The sequence below is a fragment of the Patagioenas fasciata genome, chromosome 11 (genome assembly GCF_037038585.1).
Source record: "Patagioenas fasciata isolate bPatFas1 chromosome 11, bPatFas1.hap1, whole genome shotgun sequence".
Lineage (NCBI taxonomy): Eukaryota > Metazoa > Chordata > Aves > Columbiformes > Columbidae > Patagioenas > Patagioenas fasciata.
The window spans coordinates 20,331,710-20,358,487 of NC_092530.1; the positions used below are offsets into that span (position 1 = coordinate 20,331,710).

General features: G+C 39.0%; 1 protein-coding gene across 2 annotated transcripts; it reads left to right on the top strand.

Moving 5' to 3' along the window:
- The first annotated feature begins 1,878 nt into the window (after nucleotides 1-1,878).
- Nucleotides 1,879-26,666, top strand: WDR44 (WD repeat domain 44). Of its 2 annotated transcripts, XM_065846637.2 has the most exons (20): nucleotides 1,879-2,026; nucleotides 7,925-7,958; nucleotides 10,961-11,035; nucleotides 11,531-12,161; nucleotides 12,779-12,909; nucleotides 13,004-13,096; nucleotides 13,986-14,122; nucleotides 15,128-15,211; nucleotides 15,513-15,619; nucleotides 16,206-16,357; nucleotides 17,802-17,940; nucleotides 18,037-18,101; nucleotides 19,311-19,424; nucleotides 20,000-20,122; nucleotides 21,018-21,209; nucleotides 21,374-21,475; nucleotides 22,693-22,808; nucleotides 24,187-24,314; nucleotides 25,002-25,133; nucleotides 25,579-26,666. In XM_065846637.2, the coding sequence occupies exons 1-20, from the start codon at nucleotides 1,950-1,952 to the stop codon at nucleotides 25,671-25,673; spliced, it is 2,727 nt and encodes a 908-aa protein (XP_065702709.1). In that variant the 5' UTR covers nucleotides 1,879-1,949; the 3' UTR covers nucleotides 25,674-26,666. The 2 variants fall into 2 exon arrangements, with proteins under 2 accessions (XP_065702709.1, XP_065702708.1); XM_065846636.2 differs by lacking the exon at nucleotides 1,879-2,026 and having other exon boundaries at nucleotides 7,610-7,958.
- Nucleotides 26,667-26,778: the final 112 nt, after the last annotated feature.

Consider the following 26,778-nt stretch of genomic DNA (forward strand, 5'->3'; position numbering starts at 1 on the left):
AGCTTAAGATGTGCGCTAGGCTCATCCTTCCTTGTCTTTAGGAGGAATCAGAAGAATTGCTCATGGGCTTCCAATTCATCTCCTTCCTGTCATCCCAGCCCTTCTGTTGGTTTGGCTGAGAAGCCTCATGATTTTTTAAGGGAACAGGAGGATTTGGCCCCACACCATGTGCATGTATAAGGGCAGGTGTCTCAAATATATTAAGCTTTTACTTGTCTCACAAAAATAAGTGCATATATAAAGAGCTCTAGTTAGTGTCACCACTTTGGGAAACTTTTTGGAAGTCAGAGAAGACACATGAAAAAGAGCTGTAGCCTAGCTAAGGGTGCCAGAGAGCAACAGGGATGGGAGGTCAGCACACACAGAATGTTGAGGGAAGCCAAAAATTATAATCAATCTGTCACCATCATACTTGTCAATGAAGGAATACTGCTTTGGCTCAGAAACAGGTATTTATCGCCATGTAGATATTAAAAGGAAAAGCATTTCAGTTTTCAAGGGGCAGCCTCTTTCCTCTGTGAGTTGTTGCTGTCTGATCATGCATAATTCAACGGCAGAAGAAAAATGACAATTTATTGGAAGGAAAAATATGGGGAAAAGTCAACACAGAACCATGAAATTGAATTCCTGCTACAAGTTTCAAACATTCATTACAGAAGTTGATAAGAAAAAAAATTCTTTACCTATTTCCAAGCAATTAATGTAATAGGATATCTTAATTTTCTATTATCTGATCCTATTACTTTCATTCTGGTTTCCTTCTATGGTCAGACCAATAGAAAAAAAATCAGATTTTCTCCTTCCTTCTTTTCCACTGTATTATTTGCTTGTCTTTATTACCAAGTGTTTTGGCAGTGTTTAACAGCACAGATAAATATTTGCATCTGATTTATCGACCTCATTTTGTCTGTCATCCGAAAGGTCAGAGTCAGCACGATTTTGGTCGGGTAGCCTCCTTGAAAGAGCAGTTGTGACAGAAGCAGAAAAACGGGCCAAGCGCTGCAGAGCTGTGGCTGCCCCATTTGCCACTACCACTTGGCAGGGGATGCATGGGGGGCTCCCACAGCAGGACTGTCACCCCTCATGCTGAGGGCTGCATGGCTCCTGCCTCCCAAAGCTTGTGAGGGGTGCTGGGGTGCACGGTGCTGCACAGGGCACACGGTGTTGTGAGGGTACACGGTGCTGCACAGGGTGCACGGTACGGTAGAAGTGCTCGGTGCTGTGAGGGGGCACAGTCCGGTAAAGGTGCACGGTGCTGCACTAGGTGCACGATCCGGTAAAGCTGCGTGGTGCTGCACAGGGTGCACGGTCCAGTAAAGATGCACGGTGCTGCACAGGGTGCACAGTCCGGTAGAGGTGCACGGTGCTGTGACGGTGCACAGTCCGGTAAAGGTGCACGGTGCTGTGAAGATGCACGGTCCGGTAAAGGTGCACGGTGCTGTGACGGTGCACAGTTCGGTAAAAGCGCACGGTGCTGTGAAGATGCACGGTGCTGCACAGGGTGCACGGTCCGGTAAAGGTGCACGGTGCTGTGACGGTGCACAGTTCGGTAAAAGTGCACGGTGCTGTGAAGATGCACGGTGCTGCACAGGGTGCACGGTCCGGTAAAGGTGCACGGTGCTGTGACGGTGCACAGTCCGGTAAAGGTGCTCGGTGATGTGGGGGCGCCCGGTCCCGTCCGTGTACGTCTGGCGGTGCGCGCGCCGTCGCCGGCCACTCCGCGAGGTGGCGCTGCAGCGCGGACACGCAATGCGGCCGCCCCGCCCCCAGACGTCACGCGGCTGGGCCAGGTTGGGCCGCCGCGAACCTCAGGCCCCTCTCGCACTTCCGCCCTTCAGGGGGCGGAGCCAGCGCCGCTCTCGCGAGAACCGCGCGGCCCCCGCCCGCCCGTCCTGCCCGGAGGTGGCGGAGGCCACCCTGCGCTTCGCTGCCGCCGGCTCGGTGCCGTCATGGCCTCCGACAGCGACACCGAGGAGTTCTACGATGCGCCCGAGGACGTGCACCTGGCTGGCGCCTCCCCCGTGCCGTGAGTCCGGCGCGGCCGCCGCCCTCCCCTGCCCTCCCCGTCCTGAGCGCGGCCCTGAGGAGACGCGGCCGGTCCCGAGCGTTGCGGCCGTTGGGGAGCGGCAGGGAGGGAGGGAATGGGGCTCTGCCAGAGCCCGGTGACCCCGCCTGGGAGCACGGGGGGAGCGGGTGCTCGGCCGTCCTGGCCGCGGCCCGGCGGGGCTGCCCCGGCGGTGGGTGGGTTGGACGAGCCCCAAAGTCAGGAGACTGCGAAGAAATGGAGCAGTTTTTCGGTGTATTCCGTGAGGCTTGTGGGGAGGGCAGTAGCCATTATCTTGATGAGATCATATCTGCCCACCTCGGGCTGGCAACATGTAGTTTTTAGAAAAGATGTGCGCAGACGAGATCGGGACCGGCAGAACTACTCCCTGAAATATGGTAAAATCAACAGTTTTCAGAGGAAAAATAAGAGAGTGAGCTTCTTCAGCAACAGATTAGCAGTTTCTCTGTGTAAAACAACTTATGGTGTGCTCTGTTATTTGTTTTAAACGGTGTTGTTTCAGTGCTCTTTGTATTTAGTCAGTGTATGGCTCTGTGTAACGAAGTTTTGACAGCATTTTATACCGCGCTATTGACATAAAACTGTGTCACCATATTGTTGATGTTAGCAAAGTACGCTCCCTCTTTTAAAATTGTAAATATATCTTTCTGGTTTTGTTCTAAACTGCTGATGGTTTGTATCAGTTCTGTTTTTCATGTAGTCTGGAGGAAACCTCTCCATTTTATGACCTTGCAAGATGAGGTTTTACGTAGCTTGTTCAAAGAGCAATAAGATATGGATTGTGGGATCCATCCATTTGAAGCTTTAATAATTTACTAAGGGCTTGTTTTAATCTGTGTGTCAGTGGTCACTGGATGCCTAGAACAAAGGAAAGACTAGATCTGTTCTCCTTACCCACACATCCTGTATCAAAGCTTTTCAGAAAGTAGCTTTTTAGGTAGTCTGGTGAAAAGTGTATCTTGGCGTACAGTTCCACAAGATGTGGTAAGCCAAATTAACAGCGCTTGTGCCAAAATGAGGTTTTGCTCCAACTGCTTTCCTTGCTCTGGCATTAGTGATCATCAGACTGTTCTCTGATTTGCTTCAACTCAAAGTAGTTGAAAACAGCTGAAAAACAGAATAGTTTTAGCTGTTTCTAGAAGTTAGAACAGCTGGAACCTGTCAGGGTGGGGACAGGAGAGGGTGAAGGTGTGGGATTTATGTGGTTAGAAGCCACATGCAGAATGGGGAGCAAGACATTTTGGTGGAAGTGAGCTATTAAGTCTGGCCCAACTGCACATCCTGACTTCTCTTCGATACAGATAATGCCGTATGTCCTGACTTTGCAGGTCTCCCCCACCTGTATCTAAGCAGAAATTGATAATACGAAGTCATTCACTAGAAATTAAGATGAAAGATGCTTTTAAAATTTCTGTTGCTCTTCCATAACCTATAAGGATGCATCATTGACTCAATAAAATTCTGTCAGCTTGAGTCAAGTAAGGAAGTGATCTCGGAGGGCTTAGTTTGCAATACAGATACTGAATCTGTAATTCAGTCTGCTATTGGGCCTATGCTAGCAATATAGAGTATTTTCTCTAAATAAACTTTGAGATTTCTAAAGAGCTAATTTCACATTTACATTGGACTCTTCTTGGAAACAGGCTTGTAGAATGTAGTTCTGAGACCTGTGCATGTGTAATGATGTGGAGTTGGGACCCACAGAAAAAAATCAAAACCTTCCTGTGGGAGGAAGGGCAACTGAAAATAAGTGTGTATTGCCCTCTGCAGTGTGAGACATTTCCTTGTGCATTCAATCTTCTGATGATCAGCAGAAACACCTGGGAATCCTTTTTAGCAGCATGTGCTATAGCCATCCTGTAATTTAGAGGAATGAACTGGCACATTAAGAGGGAAGTCAGTTTTGAGAAAAGAAAAATATGAAGTAAGGCGCACCTGTTTGGATACTGGCATGTGGCAGACCCTCTTATTTATAAGAAAAGTTGTCCACCCACTCTGAAATAAGGAACTGCCAAACCTGATAGTGTGAATGTCATATGCCTGACAGTAAGTGGCAAGTTTATTCCTAGTGTACTCGTATCTTAAAGATTGTTATGAGCAACCAAACAGAAGGCACTGGATTCAAGAGCTGGTGTAGCTAATGAGAAATATCCTCTGCTATGTTAAATTCTTGAATTCTAACTCCAGTAGTTCTGTCTTTGTGAAGTTGCATCAATGTTGGGTTTTTTTCCTGTAGAATCTAGTTTTCTTCTTTGTAGGAAGCTAGGTAACATTAAGTTGTGCCCTGTTGACACATGAGTCCTTCTTAGTATAATATGACTTGTTTGTTGATGTGTATTTAAGCCAACATGCAAAACTGATGTTGGCAGCAAACGGATAGAGTGTGAAGCATCAGTTATGTTGCTGTAGTGACTTGCAGCACTGCAGACAAGTTCTGCCCTCTGGTTAACTGAAGTTCCCAATCACTCTCCAGAGGCAGCCCAAAGAGTGCATTGCAGTAACGAGTCCTTGTGGTTTTGGAGGTGTGGACTGCCACAGAGGGCTGCATCAAGAAAAATTGTAGCTTCCAGGCCAGCCATAGGTTAGAGGGAGGAAAATGTGACTTGCCTTTGCAAGCTGAAGTACAAGCAGTAAATAAAGTTAGTGGGCTGGTTGCTGAACCTGTATGTTCTGTGCAGTGTACTGCTACTATACATACACTTTAAACCTCTTTTCATCCGCCTGTTAGCACACCTGCTTTGTAACAATGTACATCCTCGCAGGAAAGCAGGCAGTGTGCTCCTGGGATTTGACCAAGGCCATTCATTCACTTTTTTTATTTTTTTTTATGGACTTAATGTTTTGTTTTCGGTCATAAAACTTAGCAACAGTGTGTTGAAAGCATGAAGTTCTTTTTTCAAATAGGTACTAGGCAGGAGCTACCTGATAGGGGGAATGTCAGCTTCCTATAGTCTGGTCAGTATTAGGATGAATGTGACAGCTGAATAAATACAAAAAAAAAAAAAATCTTCAGGAGTTTATTTGACTTTCAGATTAATCAGGCATCTGGTTATGTTTGTGCAGGTGAAATGGGATTTTTTGTTTGATCTTTGTGGATAACCTTGAACTGCTCCTTTGTTAAACTGGTGTTACAGTGGTATTTTGTAAGAAAACTTGTTAGAACTGTTTTATGTGAAATGCAGTCTACAAGATTTATTGTGATCAATTTGTAAATCACACTATTTACTAAACAATCTTACTAGACAACAAAATTAAGTTTTTGCCTGAAGTTTTCAGTGGCATCTCTCAGTCTTGATGTTCTACCCAATAGCTGTCACAGCTATGTTATATTCTATACCTGCTATCTCTGTAACCTTCATCACTTGACCAGCTTTTGGCCAAGGTAGAGCTTGGGAGTGGGAAATAACATCTGTCTCAGTTTGAGTGCTGATTTTCTACAAAACACATTAACTAAAGAGGTCTGAAAGAGTACAATGTCTTTTGAACCTCATATTTTGTGTTACCAGTGAAGGAATTATTTGTCTGTACCAGAAGTGACATTCTAGTTGGTGGTGAGTGTCACAATAGAAACCTAAAGTATCTATTTACAGTTGAGGGATTTACATTTTATTTAGAATGTAAAGTCGTAGCAGTGCCTTGTAGAATAGGACCCTATAGCTTGCTGAAGCCTAAGGCATTAATGTTGCAATTATAAATACTCATTGTTAAAGTCGTCTTGTGGATTTCATGAACTGACAGACATTTCTGACACTCTTTCTAAGGAAATCAGAGTTAATAGTGGAACTGAAAATGTTTCAGTAACCAGAAACTCAGCACAGGCTATAGCCTTTCCCTGCAGTATATTTTGGAAGACAAAAGATGTGTTTGTTTTTTTCAGATCAAAATACTGATTTTGCTCTTTTTTTTGCACATTTGTGTTAGCACCTTCTAGGAGGATTATGCCTCAAAACAGTGTTTTGGATATTGTATATCTTAAGTGTCAATATCTGGACAGAATCATCTAGGTTTAAGGTATTAAATTAGTTATGAATGATAAGTCATTATATATCAGTCCACTGTTCTTTAAGTTTACTTAACTCTGCTATATAAATGTGATTTTATTTTTGTGATGAAATACTTTTAGACAGTAAAGAGAAGAACTGAAATTCTTAAAGATGAAATTGAAATACTTTTCTTTTTCAGAAGCTGTTGTCCCTTGAAACCATCATTTTGGAGACAGGAGGGGCCAGTTAGTCTGAGAAGTCTATATTTGTCTGTATTGCTTGGTACAAGGTGATACTCAAAGTTTTTGAGTGTCACTGACCTTGGTAGCCAGCTGGGATACTTGTACAGTCCAGGCTGTAGTTCGTTTACACAGTATCACAGAATGTCAGGGATTGGAAGGGACCTCAAAAAATCATCCAGTCCAATCCCCCTGCCATAGCAGGAACACCCAGCTGAGGTTACACAGAAAGGTGTCCAGGCGGGTTTGAATGTCTGCAGAGAAGGAGACTCCACAACCTCCCTGGGCAGCCTGTTCCAGTGTTCAGTTACCCTCACTGAGAAAAAGTTTCTTCTCAAATATAAGTGGAACCTCTTGTGTTCCAGTTTGGACCCATTACCGCTTGTCCTACCACTGGTTATCACCAAGAAGAGCCTGACTCCATCCTCATGACACTCACCCTTTATATGTTTGTAAACATTAATAAGGTCACTCCTCAGTCTCCTTCTTCAAGCTAAAGAGACCCAGCTCCCTCGTAAGGAAGATGCTCCACTCCCTTGATCATCTTTGTTGCCCTGCACTGGACTCTTTCCAGCAGTTCCCTGTCCTTCTGGAACTGAGGGGCCCAGGACTGGACACAATATTCCAGATGTGGTCTCACCAGGACAGAGTAAAGGGGAAGGAGAACCTCTCTCGACCTACTAACTAGGAAGGTTTTAAAGAAGTAATCTGTAATTTGGTTTCTGCTTGTGACTGACAAACTAATAGAATCATAGAACAGCCCAGTTTGGAACAGAAAGATCATCTGGTCCAGCCTTTTATATATGAGTAAGATCCTGTAGTCAGAGTAAGCAGTGTGACTCAATATTTAAACATGTTCTAGAATTCTTGAAATCTTGTGGGAAATATAAGTTCAGGTTATAGTAAGAGTTGATCATTTGCTGATTGGATTGAGTGGTGACTTCAAGAGAAGTAATTATCTGATACCATTCCCCTAAGATATCCTGTTCTTTCATGTAATTAGTGAAATGAGAGGTTATGTGAGTGGATGCTAATACACGTTGACGGTTTCAGAGTATGCATTTTGGAAAGTAGTGCAAAACTAGTTCCCTCTTGTTATAATATAAATACTTACATTTATACCCAGCGTCATGATTAGAAACAAGACCTTATGTTTACTGGAGAGGCTGAAGGGCAGAATGGCTGTAATAGTGTTGACTTTACAGAGTAGGGTTCAGGTACTTGGTATTTGTGCTTCTGCTCTCTGAGAGTTTTGGTTTCTTTGATGTCTACCCTGTGCTACCTGTATATGCTAACTTTAAATTCTCTGTAATGTTAAATGTTTTTAAATCTGTACTTGGAATAGCATCAGTTTATTAGAAAAGGGTGATTAAAATATTATTTCTAGAAGATTCTGCTGAGAAACTTTCAAGGATTGTACAAACTGTGGATCTGCACATTCTGGATAGCTGAGCACTTTATTTGGAGCCTTTTGTGTAAAGGAGTGGCAAGAGAAGCGTTCACTTTGCTGGTCTAATGTATCAAGTATACATGCACCATAAGGGAGAGCTGTACTCTAGACTATTTAATTTGAAGCTTACTGTCAAGGGAATTTTTTTCTTGGAGCTCTATCTAAGTCTGTCTTCTTTTTCAAACAGATCACCAACAAAAGTTGGATCCTGTGTACTAAAGGTGAGTTTCTTCTTCAAATCAAATACTTGTTGATTAACAAAATGTGGAGCATTTCTACCTAAATCAGATGTACTACGGTAGCTCTAACATCTGCACAGACAGGAAATTATAGGCTTTTCTTGTCACAGGTAGCAATTGTGTTTGTCTCTTGAAGTTCCAGCTTTTATTTAGGGTATGTTAACATCTCAAAGCTAATTTTAATCTGAAATATGTATGTGCAATTTAATTGAGTTCTACTTAATTACTAGACTACCCTCTTTCAAGTTATTTGTGAGTAGTGAGCAAGTCTCTGCAGCGTTTGGGTTTTGTCTCTATTTATATGAAATAGTTGTCTTTGCTCTTTTTCTGGCTTCAAAATAAGAAAAATCTTAGTGTTTGTAGTTCAAAAGCCTTCCCTTTAGGTTATGTGAAGATAAAACACTATATTTAGCTTAATGAGACAGTGTTGCCGCTTCCCACGCAGGTAATTGGTATGCTGCATCTGCACATAGTGTGTGCCAGATTGAGACACGCTGTCACTAAGTGAGGAGTTGGAACCTTGTACAATTAAGTCTCGTTTCCTGGTCTGAAAAGGCCAAAGGTGATGCTGTGCAACACTGTTAGGCAGAGTACAGAAGACTTGATGTTTTGTCTGCAAGGTGTTGGGAAATCGTAGTGGAAACAGCGTTTCTGATTTGTCAGCAGCACTCTGCTGTAATCAATAACATTTTTACAGTGATACCATATCTTATGGTATCTGTTATGCAATAGGGACTTATCCCCTGTTTTGTGTTCTAGTTCATGTCCAGTTGATTAAGTATTACATGTGTAAGCCTTTCAAGAAATGTCACTCATTCTGACTAAACTCAGTACAATATCTTGTTGACTGAATTATTATATTAGCTATGAAGTTCTGTATGTTGCTTGTAGGTTTTTTTTAATTTTAAGTATTTCATAAGTCACTTGTTCAAAGCTAAGTTTTTGAAGGTAGAAAAAGCACTTCTCTGCTTGGTACCATATCCATTGAGTGAATGTGTGACTAATGGTATAGTTTGCCTTGGAATGGGTAAGAAATGTTTCCAGAGTCCAAAGTTTAACAGGTGTGCGAGTTTAATGTCAATAAAATTAGAAATTAATATAATGGACTTCTGTAGACACTGATTACACTTAAGTGTTTAATCATACCTTTGAAGATATCTTTTAGTGATAAGGCAAAGTAGAACTTGCATTTAGATTAGGAAAAAAATGTGGAAGGTTGGGGATGGAGTAGGCAGGGAGGAAGAATTTTTCTAGAACTGCAGTTGTCTCTGTATGATATGCTATATTTCTTGAGGTCAGAACTCTCAAAGATGGATGTGTAAAAGATTTGTGTGGGTTTTTTCAAACATCTTATAGTAGGTTAGTATGCCATAAAGAGTCTGTTTGACTAGCTATGTGTCTTAAAAAGTCTAAGGAGAAATTTCTTGGATATCTGTACCAGGCAGTCACTCTAAATCTTGTCAAGGTCCAAAAATATATGGAGATGTTTTGAAAAATACCTGTTTACTATGGAGATTGGATATCTTGTACATATCTAAAACTGTATAAGCAGAATTAAATTAATAGCCTAACAAAAAGAGTTTATAATGGTAACAGCTAGCATTTGGCGGCTTTAACATTGGGAGACAGGTGAGGACTGCTGACCTCAGCAGAAGAGAGTTTTGTGTCTGACAGGAAGGAGTAGAACAGCAGTTCTGTATCTAAACTCAGGGAATCACCTGAGTTTTGTTTGTTTTTCTTAATACTTTAAACTCAGTGACTTAATTCTTTGAGCCAGTTGTCAGGGGTTTTTTGTGAGACAAATACATGCTTTTATCTGCAGCTTTGGTCACCAAATAGACTGTGCAGGATGGTCAAACAGTGGAACAAGTTGCACGGAGATGATGTGTGGTCTTCGTCCTTGGATATAGTCAAAACCTGATTGGACATATCTCTGAGCAACTGGTTTTAGGTGGCTCTGCTTTAAGGACTACAGGATCACCACAGGTCCCTTCCAACATCAAGCATACTATCCGATTCTCCGTTAGATATTGATAATATATATGCTTTTAGTTATTTTTGTAATTATTATTAAATAAGACTTAAAGCTATTACTAAGATTTGCTACATTATTTTGGTATGCAAGGCCACCTTTACTGAACTGTTTTTCTTAATTCTTTATTTGGTAGGATATACCAAAGTGTTGATGCTGTTTGTGCATCTCAAAAATACGCTTCTTAAACTTGAAGCTGACTTCACATCAGTAGTATGATATCCTGGTAGTGTTGATTTTACATATATAAAGAATAAATAGTACACTCAGCTTTGAATATTCATGCAGTCTTTCATCCAAATCTGCTGAAAACGTTCTTGTTTGGTGCTTAAATCCAGTTGTTTCGTTTGTTCAGCTGCAATTTATTTACATTTCAGAAGGATCTGCATGAAGATGACTGAAGGCAAAAATAAACCATGTGCACTAGGAATAAATTGTAGAAACTAAGATTCAATGTCAGAACCTCAAAAGCATATTTGTGGCCACTTGACAGGTCTGCCTGATTTAACCTGGAAATTTCTAGAGAAGTTTGGTTTATATGTTGTGATAATACAGTTATTGCATCCTTTCCCACACGCTAATCAAGAAAAAAATATTTTAATACAGATTTTCCTTGCTGCAGATTATTGAATGTGTATGTTTCTCTAAACTTCACGCTACCTTCAGTTTTATTTCAGTTAAGATTCAAGCCTCTTAAAGATAACTGCCTTTTTTGTTTAATAGTGTGCAGGTTTTCTCTGTGTTTGTGGTTGTATGAAATACTCTTCATGTGCATGACTGTTTAAACATCTATCTGACAGCAGTAATGTGTGAAAATGTAGCAGAATTCTTGTGCTTTGTACTATTTAATTTGTTGTAGATATATTTTTGTTAGATCATCTTGCTGAAGAACACTAAAATTGTCTACAATTACTACAATTGTCTTATGATATCTACCTTATTTTTACTATAGGATATGGACAGCAAGCTACACAAAGCTGGAAATGAAACCTTTGTGCAAGAAATGAAACAAGATGATTCAAAAGAGGTTAGTTAAATATTGCTTTGTGCTGCCAGCATCACACTAGAAATATTAAATAATTTAACAATCAGTGTTCATCCCGAAACTAACAGAGGTTAGAATTTGTTGTTAATGTTAGTAAGAGTGTCCATCTAAAATGTAAATATGAAACTAAAAATTCTAAAAACAGACTTGGGTTTCAGCAATGGTGAATTATTTGTGTAATTTACGGGATCACTCTGAAGAGTGAACAGGTCTTGTTTCGTAAGTTTTTCTCAAAGTACATTGTAGAAGAATGGAAATCAGTAATTTTGTTTCAGTTTTCAGTTACACCTATTTCTGCACCTAGGTCTCCAGAATTTTTAAACAAAATATATTTTGTACACAAAGCAACTCTTCAGTGGAAGAGTTCTTGTGGGTTTTGTACAGACTGAGTGGTAAGTGTACCCTAGAGTTGCCTACTGTTTAACAGCAGAATGCTTTGGCGTTTTGCTTGTTTGTGATTTGTTTTCTTTTTTTTAGATTATTGACAGTATTATAGAAGAAAGCCAGAAGTCACAACAACTGGACAATGATTCTTTAGCTTCTAGAGAAAAAGAACTGACTGTTCCAAGTTCAGATGCAAATGCTTGGATTTCTGGAGTAGGTATCATTAGTAGTATTCCAGAAGTATTAACTGCTCAAACATCATTACAAGAAGACTCCAGAGAACCGGTACATCAGAGTGTGTTTGAGGACACTGAATTGGAGTCAGGGAAGGTTTTGTTTGCTTCTGAGCAACAGGAAACACATAAACTAACAAAAGTAACCAATGCAACTGACCACAAAACGGATGAAACTGAAGCACAGGAAGAAACATCAAAAAATGAGGACATAACAGACAAGAAAGAAGCAAATAGTTTAGAACAAGTGGCTTCAGATTTATCTGCCAAAGATCTTTCTACAGCAGAAGAAATGCCTCCAGCAAAACCACCGAGGCAGCTTACTGTAGAACCTGATATAGTTGCGAGCACGAAGAAACCTGTTCCAGCACGGCCGCCACCTCCAACACATGTTCCTCCTCCAAGACCACCACCGCCTGCACGGCCAGCTCCACCCCCCCGGAAGAAGAAGAGTGAACTGGATTTTGAAGTGCAAAAACCTGTTTTAGAAGGCAAGTGTCCTATTTGAGATGGCTTGTGTTATCTGCATGGTTACTATTTTTGTCTTTTGGGGAAGAGTCATTCCATCTTACAATTTTAGTTTAGTTGATGTCTCAATGAGGGAAAAAAAATTCTTCAACAATCTCAACTTCTTAAAGTGGAGGAATATGCTTTTGCATTACAAGTGTTCCTAATTCATAGACTTTCTTGTAAACTAATGTTTCCTACCAAAATAGCTACTTCTGTAGCAAGAAGAAATTACCTCATCATTACAGAAACTAAAAAAGTTACTTCAAATAAAATGTGTGCAATCTGTATTTGCATGGAAATACACATCAAGATGTAGGCTGAGGATTCATGAAAATGAGTAGTCCTGGGTTAGTAGGGAATGACTAAGAAAAAAATTGTTAATAAAACTTGAGAGGACTAGGTGTGAAATTGTGCCTGTGCCTCCAGCTATAAATGAAATACAGAATTGATAAGGCAAATTTGGTGACAGTTGATGTTTGAAAAAAAATGCAAATTGTCAGAAAGGGTGTTCTAGGAGTATGATGTTATGATTCTAGCAATCTGTAGACTGTCTATATCAAGTGTTATGCTCTTCTTTCTAATATGAATGTCTTTTTAGTTTCTCGAGAGAACTTCACAGCTGGTGGTCTTTTAACTCCAAGCACAGTGACAGAAGGCATGCCCAAAGATTCTCAGCCTTCTTTGGATTTGGCAAGTGCAACTAGTGGAGATAAAATAGTCACTGCACAGGTATCAGGAAAAGATTTTAAGTTCAGTAACTTTAAAGTTTTCTACCACTTCAATGTTACACTGGAGATAACATGTTCTGTCTGCAAAATTTCAGGAAAATGGGAAAGCAGCTGATGGCCAGACAACAAATGAAGTACTTGGACCACAAAGACCCAGGTCTAATTCTGGAAGAGAACTCACAGATGAGGTATTAATGAATGTGGTTGGTACATAGTACGTTCTTGTGCTTGCTTTTCCAGTTTCTCAAATGAATTGGAATAGCCACACGTCACTATTTGCACTCTGCACCGCTACGTGTTGTGATGAGGGATGCAAACAGGAGTGATGACATGCTGGCTTTGTCCACCTAGGCGCTTTGTGGTCCCTGAGTCATATGTAGTATTACTGTTTGAAAACGTGAGCTGTAGTAGATCTGAAATGCCATGAGTTTGTGTTTGTAGCTATGCAAACATGTTTCAAGATTTCAACATGTGGGAGCACCAGCAAACTTGGCATTTTGTCATCTATCTAAAAGGAGAAGTCAGCTATAGGAGAATAATTTTACTATTATTAAGAAATCGTTTCTTTAGTTAGTAACTTCCATTAATCCTAATTATATTATTGAGCTGCTGCCGATTTTTATTTATGTATATCTGTGTATAGTTTTTTTTGCTGCTACTATACAGATGTGTGATTGTAAGCAGATAATTAAATGCTCCAACCCTTTTCTTTTGTGTAGTACTAGTTAGCTCTAAATGCTTTTTCTGTGTAGGTAAAGGTTGTCTTTGACTAAATCTAAGCTACGGCTGTTAGAATATCTGAAACAGGAGGACTCCAAAATCTAATAATTGCATAATATGTTTCATATTAGCATGTTAGGCAGGGGCTGATGTCTGTACAGCTGCATTTCTGATTTATGAAGTCAAAGCTTGTGATGACATGTAATTGATTATCTGTGTATAGTGGTTGATAATGTTTGCACTAATGTGCTAAAGGCAATTTTAACTTAGACTTTATGAAATAAATCTGTAAGATCAGATGATTTATATTTTGCCCTAGGTTTTGGACTCTGATCAAGTTGTCTTATTTTTCCGTAGGAAATTCTAGCAAGTGTAATGATAAAAAACCTTGATACAGGTGAGGAAATACCCTTGAGTTTGGCAGAAGAAAAGTTGCCAACAGGCATTAATCCCCTAACTTTGCATATCATGAGGAGAACTAAAGAATACGTCAGGTATGAATGAAGATAGCTTTCAGCTCTTTCTGATACTGTTGCTCTCATAGTTTTTGCATACATGGAGACAGCTCTTACGCAAGTAAGGAGTCCCAGTCCATCTGTATCTGACAAATTTACTGCTAATGCCAGTTCCCTGTGAACTAGGCTGTTAACTGAGTTCTTTTAAGTTAACTGAAAGTTGATGATATTGCTCGAAATCGATAGGCAAGAATCTCTGAAAATCCAGCTGAACTGCAGTTAGCAATTGATATGTTAAATGTTGTCATTTCTATACTGAATTAAACACAGTTCATGTTCAAGTACTATATGTTGTTCATTCTACCACCTCCTGCAGCTTTTTCAGTGTTTAATTTAGTAGACTTCAGTGCTTTGAAGATCTGTGGTCATCAGTATAGCTAACTGCTTTGAGGTTTTCCTGTCCTTAACAGGGTTTTAGGCCCTTTTAATGTTTAAAACTGAGTCTGTAAGCTTTGGTAGCAAAATACAGTTTCTTAATGATCAGGAAATTGTGTGAATCAAGATGTTTTTTTCAAAACCCAGATTTGTGTGAATTATGCGTCAGATAATTTTAATTTTTTTGCCTTGTTGTATTGTCAAAGAAATTCACTCTGTAGAGCTATACTCTTCTGTGTGCAAACTTCTGTTTCAGAATTAACCAGGATTAATTTGATCTATGAGAACAATCTGGCATGTTGCCTCTTCCTAGTAATCTAGTGTATTTTATCTCTGATCTCTCAGAGCATCACAATAAGCTTAAAGTTTTGAATTTATGGGAATAATTTATCTTTGGCATCTGGAGTATGTATGCAGTTTTAGTATCAAGATACCTTAGAACTGAAAGATGTGTCTTATTACTTGATTAATATCATGTCCATGTATTTCCAGAGTGGTACATGAAGGAACAAAGATGAATCCTAAAATGCAGCTCCTACTTTACTAATGTTTTATTCAATTTAGATACATTTTGATTTCATATTGAACAATCACTTCTGTATTTCCTAGTAATGATGCAGCACAGTCTGATGATGAAGACAAAATGCAGACGCAGCAAACTGATTCTGATGGAGGAAGGTTAAAACAAAAAACGTAAGATGCTGTTTCATGTCCCTACAAAGAAAGGCAGGGTTTGCTTTTCTAAGCTGGAACTCTTCTTCTGACTTTTGAACAAGTTACCTTTTAAGTACAAGTGTTACCTGAATTTACATAAGCCCATTGCCCCACAGTTAAACAGAACGTTACATTACTGCTGGCAAATTAAATGCTTATTTTAGGAAGCAGTAGTGGAAAGAGATAATATTGCATTTCAAATCAAAACTATTGACTCATCATAGCAAAAAATGAGAATTTGCCAGAGTTATTTGTTGAAAAAGTGCCATTCCTTTTTAAGGACCCAGCTGAAAAAGTTCCTTGGCAAATCTGTAAAGCGAGCAAAGCACCTTGCTGAAGAATATGGTGAACGTGCTGTGAACAAAGTTAAGAGTGTTCGAGATGAAGGTTGGTGACGCTGACTTTTTATTTTCTTTTTTTAACAGGATAATCTGTTTATCCTTGGGCTTCTAGGATTCAAAGGTGTCTGAGGGACATGTGCTGCTGTACACTACCACTGTACAGTTGGTGGCTTTTAAGAGTTGAAGCTTGTAGCTTGGTAGGCATTCTGAAACTTGCCGGTTACAAGGATGAATTCTTGTATAGTAGTAGTTGAGAGACCTTTTCAGCTAAACCAGTTGAATACTATAATTTTTTACTGTGCTGTTAGAAAGCTGTCTGGGTATCAAAACGTAAACCTTTTTGGAAAGTTATTCCAAAAAGTAACCGATACAATGAAATGGATAATTTTCAGCACACGTTAAACTGACATAAATCACTTAGTGCAGGATCTGCCAAATGTAAAACCCAGTGTAAAGAAAGGGGCAGATGTATTTTAGGCCTTGATACAACACAGTATTCTTGTTTTGCTTAATAGTGCCTATAGAAATTTGTTAATTCAAGAGTAATCTGCTACCAAAAAGTATTGGCAAATGCTTACTAATAGATTAAATGTGTGCTGAGATATGTGCATCTGAATTTGTGTTCCTCTTAGTCTTTCACACAGATCAAGATGACCCCTCTTCTAGTGATGATGAAGGGATGCCATATACAAGACCAGTTAAGTTCAAAGCAGCACATGGCTTCAAGGGACCTTATGATTTTGAACAAATTAAAGTTGTTCAGGATCTCAGTGGAGAGCATATGGTAGGTCTGTGAAATTTCATCTGTGGTTTTACTGAATCTCTTCAGCGTGAGTTTCAGCTTTTAGTTTTCATCTGCTTGGTGACCTCCAGAAATTACTGCCAAGTTTATTTTTCAAGAGCAATTTCATTCTGGCAAGAAATTAAAATTTGGCTGGTTTGATGAGATCTTCAGGAAAAAAAGTCTGTAGATATTCAGGCTTCAGGGATTCTCAAGAGATTTTCCTGGAAAGAGTTTTGGAATTGAGTGGCACCTGGTTTCTTGGTTCCTGCAATTACAAATTCAGGCCAAAATAGGCCATGTTCCACTACCAGAACTGAGCACAGAGCAACAGTATTGACCTGATCTGCCTGTTAGAGGTATGAACACAAGTATTGAACAGAAGTAATAGACAGGTTCTAGAGGCAAAAGTGCAGAGAGATTAATAGGGTGTGTGGATCAGGATGATAAGGAGGGGAGAGAGTGGGATATGATATTCGCAGAGATGCCTGTGGAGAATGAGGCAGAAAACCTACCTGTTCATCACTGTTGGAAGTGTGCAAGCTCCCCTGTAGAGTCTGAAATACATTCTAGTACTCCTGGCTTCCCAGGTACTTCTGCTGACAGCAACTGTCTGACAATTGAAAGAGTTCCCCATCTTTCAGTGTTAGGCTGAGGATAATGACCTACAGCAATCTGTTTGGTGACTGGAGAGTTCAAACTTGTCATCCACAGCTAAAGTTTTCGGTCCTTCTGGTAATTTTGTTAGTTTCTGTCATGCCAGTATTTGACTTCTTAAAACCTAGGAAGTTCCCCAGAAGCATACTAAAAGAATGGTAGGTTGGTGGAGTCAAATGCCTAATAGCTGTTCAGTAAATAATAGGAGGAAATGGAATATTGCTTGTGTGGTACTGTGTTTTATTGACTACTGACTCCGGACATTGCAATGAAGAAAGAATTGTTGCCTTCACAGGCTTTGCGAAATCCTCATACCTGTTCTGAATTTAACAAATGTAGTATTCATGTTGGTTGCTAGAGTTGATGTAGCCAAGCACAATTTCTATTAAAAAAAAGTGTTTGCACAGCTGGTGCTAACTTCATGTACAGCTGCAAGTACTTGCCAGTTTTACTAATCGAATAGCAGGTTATAAGTCACTCAGAACCGTGACTTGCTGACTGTTACTAACTGTACCAGTTTTATGTAGAATGCTGTGGTAGCACTGAGCTCCGTTAACTCTTCTCCCACAGTAATCTGCTTTGTGAGCTTTCTTTCAAACTGTCTTTGCAAGTATGTTGCACAATCCACCTGTCTCAACAATTACTTTTCAGTGTTCTGATCTACAATTTATTTTCCTTGTGGTATCTTGTATATATCCTAAATCTTGTCAGTTTACATTATACAAAGGGGTTTTTTGTATCAAAAAAGGCTCTTTATGTAACTTAAACAATAATATTTTTATTTGGGCAGGGTGCTGTTTGGACAATGAAATTCTCTCACTGTGGTCGGTTACTTGCGTCTGCAGGACAAGACAACGTAGTAAGAATATGGGTTTTAAAGAATGCTTTTGACTACTTCAATAACATGCGAATGAAATACAACACAGAAGGTACCTTTCTATGCATCACTCAAGCTCTGAAACACTAGAAAAATCTAGTTATTTGGGAACGTAATGTTGACCATGGTGTTTCTGCCTGTATCTTAGGCCGTGTCTCTCCCTCCCCATCTCAAGAGAGTCTGAATTCCTCAAAGTCTGACACTGATGCAGGGGTATGTACACTGGGTGTTGGGGGAAAGAGGTGAGGGGTCGCTTTGTTCTCTAACGCCACATCTTGATTGTTGTGCGTTTATCCAAAAGCACATTAAAGGGTTCTTGGCCTTTGTCTTTGAGGCACGGACAAACTGTCTGATCCAAAGATACATTCAGTCAAATACTGTTATTCCATGATTATGGGGTACAAGTAAGAAAGTACAACACTAAACTTAATGCATTACAAAATGTACATAACTTGTCTGTGGCCCTTTGCCAGAGTAGATTTCCAAGTGAAATGCTAAAGGGGAAAAACCTACATTATTGAATTTCCTTTCTTAATGTTTTGCCTCAGAGCATTACTTGCAGTTAACATCTGACTTGATGATGTCTTTTCTGAGGAAGGCCAAACTCAGCAACGGGATACTCAGAAGCATAATAAAACCTGACATTTTTACATTTTTTCCCATCTGTATAGATTAAAATGGAACATGACAGACCAAAGGTATTAAGACACTGTTCCTTGTAGTGTGTTCAGATGCTTTAGTAAACCTGCCATTAAAATTCATTTATTTACATTTTTTCTATTTTTGGTTCCCAGTAGTATAAGAAATAGATGACAAAGCAACAGCATTATTTAATGTGCACTATTTGGGTGGGGGGCTGGGAGGGGGCCTAGAGTCTTTCCTTGCCTTAGATAAGCGAATGGGCTTGCTTAGCCACACACACCAGGGGTGTCATCTTGAGTGTTTTTTTGGTGGAGAGCTTTTGTATAGGAATTTCTAGGGTTTTTTTATTTTGCACCTGTTTATTCTGAAAGGGTCTCTTATTAGGAAGTTATCATTCTTGATATGCACTAGAAACATGGAAACTTTAATTGCAGTTTGTGTTCTAAATTGGAATGCAGTTTTCAAGATTGATACATTTTGTTCCAAAAGCTTATCTTCAAATGTTTGCTTAAATTGCTGTCAAGCTTGTCCCGTTGAATAAAAGCTGTATGGATGGGAAATGTGGAGCTTCTTTATTTTGGAATTTCAATATGATGTTTCACAGACCATTGTACTTGGAATCTACTTTGGTTGTTTATTACTTCAGTGTTGTTTATTTTAAAGTCGTAAGAGTTGTTCTTTAAATTATTATTGGTCCTGTACTTTTCATAAGCAGTAACTGCTTTATTGCTGTTTTTTCCAGCTAACATTTTGTAATGTTTCTGTACATTTCTCTGATAGATTTGCAGTGGAGTTGATGAAGACCCAGATGATAAAAATGCCCCATTTCGTCAACGACCATTTTGCAAATACAAAGGGCATACAGCAGATCTTCTGGATCTTTCCTGGTCCAAAGTAAGGCACCTTAATACAGCCTACATGGTTCTCCTGTATTTTCATTGTGTTCTTCTGTCAATTACCGTTGGAACCATGCATCTAAACAATATGAAATATTGAAGTTAAGAGAAAAGATTTTTAGAGACAATGCTTATTCCAGCTGAAATAATTGGAATAAAATGAACAAACTTCTCTGGCTTCTCTAATTAAAAGCATTCTTAAAATCAATACAGTTTTAATTTTAAGAACAGTCTGGCTGAAGTATCTTAGGCGGGAGTGACCCCCACTTCTGTAGAAGCCTGTTGTGCTGTTTTTCTTCTCCAAATACTGTAACTACTTTCTAAGTATTCATTTCTGTTGAGATTCTTCCAGGAAACTTTCTGTGACTGAGCATTAGTGTGCTTGGCTTAGGGAAAACACCGATTAGTAATGATAATTTGGATAAAACATTTTATGGTAAAGGTTAAAATGTTAAATTTCATGGCAACAAAGAAACTGCTAGAGAAGTTAAAATACAGAAGCAATCTGATCAGCAAAGTCAATTCTGTTACTTTTGTGTCTATTAATAACCATGAAATGCTCTTGTTTCACAGAATTACTTCTTGCTTTCGTCTTCTATGGACAAGACTGTCAGATTATGGCACATATCAAGAAGAGAATGTCTCTGCTGTTTCCAGCATATAGACTTTGTCACTGCTATAGCATTCCACCCAAGGGTAAGTGTAGTTGCTGTCTTACTTCTAGGGAGGCAGAATTTGAAATTACAAGAGTCTTCCCCCTTTATTTTTAGGGGTTTTTTTAAATGAATAATAGAGTTTGTGCACTTTAAAAATATCCCTATTGGATAATACTCTGGAACTTCAGGTATTCATTAAACTTCACCAGGAGTGTTCCTGTGGTTTAACTGCTTGTAAGCGTGATTTGGAAAGTCATTTATCTATTGGCTATAACATTATAGCTGATATAGTTTTGAGTAACTTTGTGAAAAGTCTGAATTTCCAATGACAGATATTGTGATTAAATGTTAGTGGAAAAAATTGTAATGAAATATAGCACATTGTCCAGAAACCACAGAATCCTTGGGAATGTTTAAAACTTGCGAGTATGTAACTCCCTACAGCCTGATCGAACTTTTGAAGCCTTCCTTGCTATGAGCAGGTGAGGTGGACCAGCGACCTCCAGGGATTACTTCCAACCTATCTTATTTGATGATTTTTAAAAAATACTGTAATATGTTCCCTGAACATACGTAACTGGTAGATGCATCAGGAACTCTGAAAGGACCTTTCAACCACTGACAAAGTTAGTATTTTTCTAACTTGTCTTGAGAGGGTAAAAAGTAATTGTGCCAACAGTGAACAGTTTTTGAACTTGAGGTATACACACTGTATGTGTGTAATCTTTTCAAAAAACTCTACAAAATTGAACTTCATTTACCAGTGATTTTAACTTTGTCTTTTCAACCTTCTTAAATATTATGATGAACTTGTTTGAGAGCTCTTATTTGGGAGGTTCTGGACAGAAGCTGTTTGGAAATGGAACAAGAAGGTTTTAAGGAAATCGGGGCATACTCATAGCACAAGCTGAGATTAACGTAGTTTGTCCTCTCAGGATGACAGGTACTTCTTAAGTGGTTCATTGGATGGAAAACTCCGACTCTGGAACATTCCTGACAAAAAAGTGGCATTATGGAATGAAGTAGATGGGCAGACAAAATTGATTACAGCTGCCAACTTCTGTCAGAATGGCAAATACGCAGTCATAGGCACATATGATGGAAGATGCATCTTCTATGACACAGAGGTAAAAAGTTTTTTGAGACTGTTTCTTTTTCATGTTAAATAACAAACATTTAAAAGCCATGCTTATTTAAATATCAAGAAACAAACCATTTCAACTTGAAGCAAAATAATTTAAAGCTTTTACACAATTATTTCAAATCAAGATGCATTTTCATATCATTTCAGCACTTGAAGTACCATACACAAATACATGTGCGCTCTACCAGAGGCCGAAATAGAGTTGGAAGAAAAATCACTGGCATTGAACCCTTGCCTGGAGAGAATAAGGTACTGTCTTTCAGTGCAACTTTGGCTCAGTACTGGAGTCTGATGCGTAATAAGCTTGTGCTAAGTCTTGTTTGTAGTCACTGACTTAAATCAGCATCTTAACACTACTAAAATGAACACAACTCTTTGTTGATTTAGACTAATACAATACTAAATAATGGTAAAATATGCTTTTTTAAATGACACACTCTGATTAATCTAAAGGTCATAAAATACTTCCAGATGGCTTTCAGTGAAAATTGCTTTAGCATAAACAACCTCTTGAATTTTATATTCATTTGGAAAAACGTGAAACTTACATGAACCAAGAAAAGCTCAGTTTGTTTATCGTCTTGGTTTTGGCTGGGGTAGAGTTAATTTTATTGCTAGTAGCTGGTATAGTGCTGTGCTTTGGATTTAGAATGAGAATAATGTTGATAATACACTGATGGTTTAGTTGTTACTAAGTAGTCAAAGACTTTTCATCTTCTCACACTGTTCATGTGCACAAGAAGCTGGGAGGGGGCACAGCCGGGACAGTTCACCCAAACTGGTCAGAGGGATATTTGATACCCTACGACATCATGCTCAGTGTATGTTTTGGGGGAGGCTGGCTGGGGGTACCGCTGCTCAGGAACTGGCTGGGTATCAGTTGATGGGTGGTGAGCAATTCATTGTGCATCATTGTTTTAATATACTTCTTTACTATCGCTGTTGTTATTATTTCCCCTTTCTGTCTTATTAAACTTTTTACCTTAACTCACGAGGTTTACCTTTTTTCTGATTCTCTCCCCGTGCCGCTTTGGGGGGAGGGTGAGTGAACGACTGTGTGTGGTGTTAAGCCATCTGCTGGGTTAAACCACCACATTTATACAGTAGATAATGGCCTCTGATCTGTGCTTCGTGGTCATGACTCTCCAGAAATTTACCTCACTAGAAGAGCTGTTTTGCTATATTATTGTGAAATGTGTTCCAAAATATCTTTTGCAAATTGATGACTATTCTTAGGGCCCCCGTTTTACTTCAGTAAAGAGCAGCTGTTCTGGTTCAAGCCAGAAGATGAGAGAGGAAAAAGTCATTGTCCTGAATCTTGTTTTGCTTCTTTGGACCTATTTTTTGTCTATGTCCCCTTTTAAATCAAAAAAATGGGGAATTCTGACTGTTTGAATGAACTCTGTTCTTCCTCCTTGGGCATGCTAATGGTTTCCACTTCTAAATTTTATTTATTTCTTTTCTAGATACTAGTGACATCAAATGATTCCAGAATCAGGTTGTATGACCTAAGAGATCTGTCTTTGTCTATGAAATACAAAGGTTATGTCAACAGCAGCAGCCAAATCAAAGCCAGCTTTAGGTAAGTCAGTGTTACAGCAGTGGAATTGTTGGATTTGGGAAATGCTGTGGCTGAAGTACAGAGGCTTTTGTTTAAATAATCTGTTTACCTTGGTGTGTAGCTGAGCCTCTGAAATGTCACTTGCCTCGCAATACAAATGTGACTAAAGGCTCTAGTCAAGAATGGCACAGCTGTCTGTGAGCAGGGAGCTTCTGTGGACGAGTGAATCCTTTTTCTTTTGATAGTACGATGCGTGTCCGTTACTATTGCTGTAAATACAGGAACTGTGCTAGAACAGGTGGGGCTAGGATGCTGCATCTTTTCTCTCATCCATGATATAGGTTTTATTTCCTTAATTTTGTCAGGTGTTGTTGCTGGTGTGTTGGTCGCTCACCTGTTGTCCTAGGTGCTGGTCACTGCCCGTGTACCATCACTGTCAGGAAACAGCCTGTAAATCTGAGCTGGAATTATTTTTTCTTCTTTCTCCATGCTGGGCTAAGATGCCTTTCTGAGTTTGAGTATGTTACTGTGACTGTCATGGAGATACTGGTGTTTGAAGTAGTAAAAGAAAGGGAGTAGAGGGAGAATATTTGTTCTATTCACTCTTTGAGTCTTGCAGAAGCCAAAGGGGAAAAAATGTTTGGGTATCTGTTTAATCTGGATGTTTGAGCAGAGAAGGGCAGCAGTGCTTAAGCAATGATGCCAAATGCAATCTCGATTGTCAGCTGTTGGCCTTTGAAAGCCCCTTTAAGGCTGACCCAGTATTTCCCAGAATGTCTGGCACTGGAGGGGACTTCTAGAGGTCATCTTGTCCAGCCCCCCCACTAAAAATTAATTTCTCACGTTAAGTCATCTTTACCTACAGGGCTGTAGCATAGTTTAGATATGTAGCATGTTCATCAGTAGGTAAATTCAAAGTAAATCTGACTTGTACTCTTTTGTCTCTGTCAGTGTGCATTATAGAGTCATCTGGCTATTCAATCTGGTTGAATGCTTTTTAGCTTACACCAGTGTGGATTTTTTTGCTTGTGATTGTAGACAATTTCTGTTACTCTCTCAGGTATTCAGACAGGTTCCAGACTCGAACAGATGCAAATTGCATTTAAAGATTGTTGTTTTCTTCTTACTAAGTATGGTTGTTAGACTAACCCTCCTCTGTGTCAGAAGCTGCAGGAGAACAGCTTCTGTATGTGCTATTCATGACTGGGAAGCTTACATGCACACTCATTTAAGGACTATGTATTTTTTTTGAGATGCAGTCACTAAAATGAAGGATCAGTTTGAATTGTGAACTTAGCCTGATTGCACTTGTAAAGCTACAAGTCCTCTGAGGAGTTATTGTAACAGTTGCTTGCACAGCTAAGAGAAGTGATGTGTTTTTCCTTCTTTGAATCCTTAGCCATGATTTTACCTACATCGTAAGTGGTTCAGAAGATAAATACGTTTATATTTGGAGTACATACCATGACTTGAGCAAGTTTACATCTGTAAGAAGAGACCGTAATGATTTCTGGGAAGGCATTAAAGGTAAAAATTGGCTTTTGATCCTTGTTTATTGAAGGTCATATTATTTAAAAAATTAAATATTTTTATTTTCTAGTTTTTATTTGCTCAGCAGTGCAATTCATTTAGTTTGAAGAAATTGTTAGCAAGATGCATTGTAACTGCTGGATTTTCCATAGGTAGACTGTCAGAAAACCTTGTCCACAGGAAACTCTCTACAGATGCATGATTGGGATGACAAGAGACAGAGTAGCTAAGAGTTTGTCCAGCTTCAGTAGGAGATTCTGAGTGAATGTAATGTTTCCCTGGCAGAACTTGGTTGTGTAAGTGTAGTAATCAAAATAATTATCAATCCTGAGATCCTTTATGGAAAAGTGTCTTTGAAAACAAATGCAAACATTTAATTTTTGTGTCAAGATTTAAAAAAAAAAAAAGCAACTCATACCTCCTGCACACAGTTTTGGGGAAATGTGGGACCATATTTATATTAAACATGTTTTGGAGCTCTTGAGAGTTAGTTTTGGGCACTTACAGAAACTTCTGAGATCCCTAAGCTTCCAAAGCAGTGACAATAGCTCCTTGAATGATGAACTTACCTGGTGCCACAAGCACTGAGGTTCTTGGATATTTACTAAAATTTATGCCTGCTATTCTTGTAAAATTAGCAATTCATTGGAACAAAATAATAAAAATTGGATTGTCTTTCTGAAGCACACAATGCAGTGGTCACATCTGCGATTTTTGCTCCCAATCCTGGTTTGATGGTGTCACTGGAAACTTCTGAAAAGCACGAAGCTGAAAGTAAGGGAGAAGATTCTGAAACATCAGATACCATACCCTCTGGTAGGTGTTTAAGGTGATCTCTGCTTGATACCACAGTATGAGAAGGAAAAGATGATGAAGAACACTTTGAATTAGGGAGGGGGGTTTCTTGAGATTAAAATCCTTGCAGTGGCATGGATATATTTTCCTGCCTTAGCAGTTGAACACTTCGGCAGCTGTTGCATTCTTAAAATCTGAAAGACTGCGAAGTGAGGGGGTGGTGTAGCTGTTGTCCTGTGTACTTCAGGATTATTTTTCTTAAACTTGACCTGTTAGGAGGTAGAGCAGTATCAATACATAGTAAAAAAAGTCCATCTCTTAGAAATGCAGATGTGTTCTTGAAGTATTGGCTAGGTAACAGGAATGGGATACAGGAAGAATGGTGTCACAGGGACAGCTTATCTTTTAATGAGAGCTTTATTTATTTGTAATGAACTAACAGTTTACTCTCTTTCCTTATTAAAAGGAGCTTTGAAGACAGATCACACAGAAGTGCTTTTATCGGCTGACTTTACTGGAGCAATCAAAGTCTTCATTAACAAAAAGAAATATGTATCTTAGTTGGTTTGCAACTGACAGCATAAAGCTATGGTACTGTGGGATTAAAATTCCATAAATAATGTGGGCAAAAGCAAAGTATCTAATATAATAATGTTACAGGGTGATCTATTTTTAAATCTTTTATTTTAAGGCTACTCAAATATTGGATCCTTGGAAAGCTGTGTCTACCTATTAACACCTGGGCTTGTAGAACAGAGAGGAATGTGTAAGAATAATCCTGCCAAACATTAGACTCTAAACTTTCTATGAACAGTTGTTTTGCAACGTAATTGTGAACCTGCACAGGTTTCTGCACGAAAACCTATTCACACATGTGTGTGCCTTTTGGTTACATGCACTAATTTGACTATATATCAAAAGGATTTTAGTGGTGCTTGTGGCCACTAGATGTCAGGGATGGGAATAGGAAGGGAGGGTTGGAGGTACAGCTGGAAAAATGCTGAATGATGTAGTCTAATCTTTGCACAAAATTCCATTTGAGAAAGATCTTGAATTTGTAGTAGCTATTGTTCAGAATTTTAAGTTATGCAAGTTTTTGATGGGTCAGCAACCATGTGTAAATGTTTTTATAAATTTCTCAACTTCAGGACGTGACATTTTTTTTGTTGTCTTTTAATTGTTGTGGACTTTAGATTTCTTTCTTATATACAATTTTTTGCACACTGGAGCACAATACTTGTGTAAAAATTCTCTCATTCCTTGTTCACGGGCACCAGGATATATTCACGTTCCAGATAAAATTAAGCTGCATTAGAAAGTTCTTATATTTTACAACTATGTAAAATAAACTGTTTACATTTTTTAAGCATTGTAGCTTTAAGTTTTAAGTTCTTCTCATTTGTTTAGTGCCACTGAATTTTGAAAGTCTTTGTAAATATTTGTATAAAATACCTATGAAGTAACATTCTGGGCATCATAACCCATGAAATGTTATTGATGGTCAAGTGTTTCAGAGAACAGATGTATCATTAAACTGGGTCACACACTTGGAAATTGTTTCTTCTTTCCTATTTTGATTCATAAATTTCCTTTTTATCTAAGTAGTTTTGACCTGTTTCTCAGATCATTGGTCTTGCATGCACTTGTTAACTTTTGAGTTTTACTT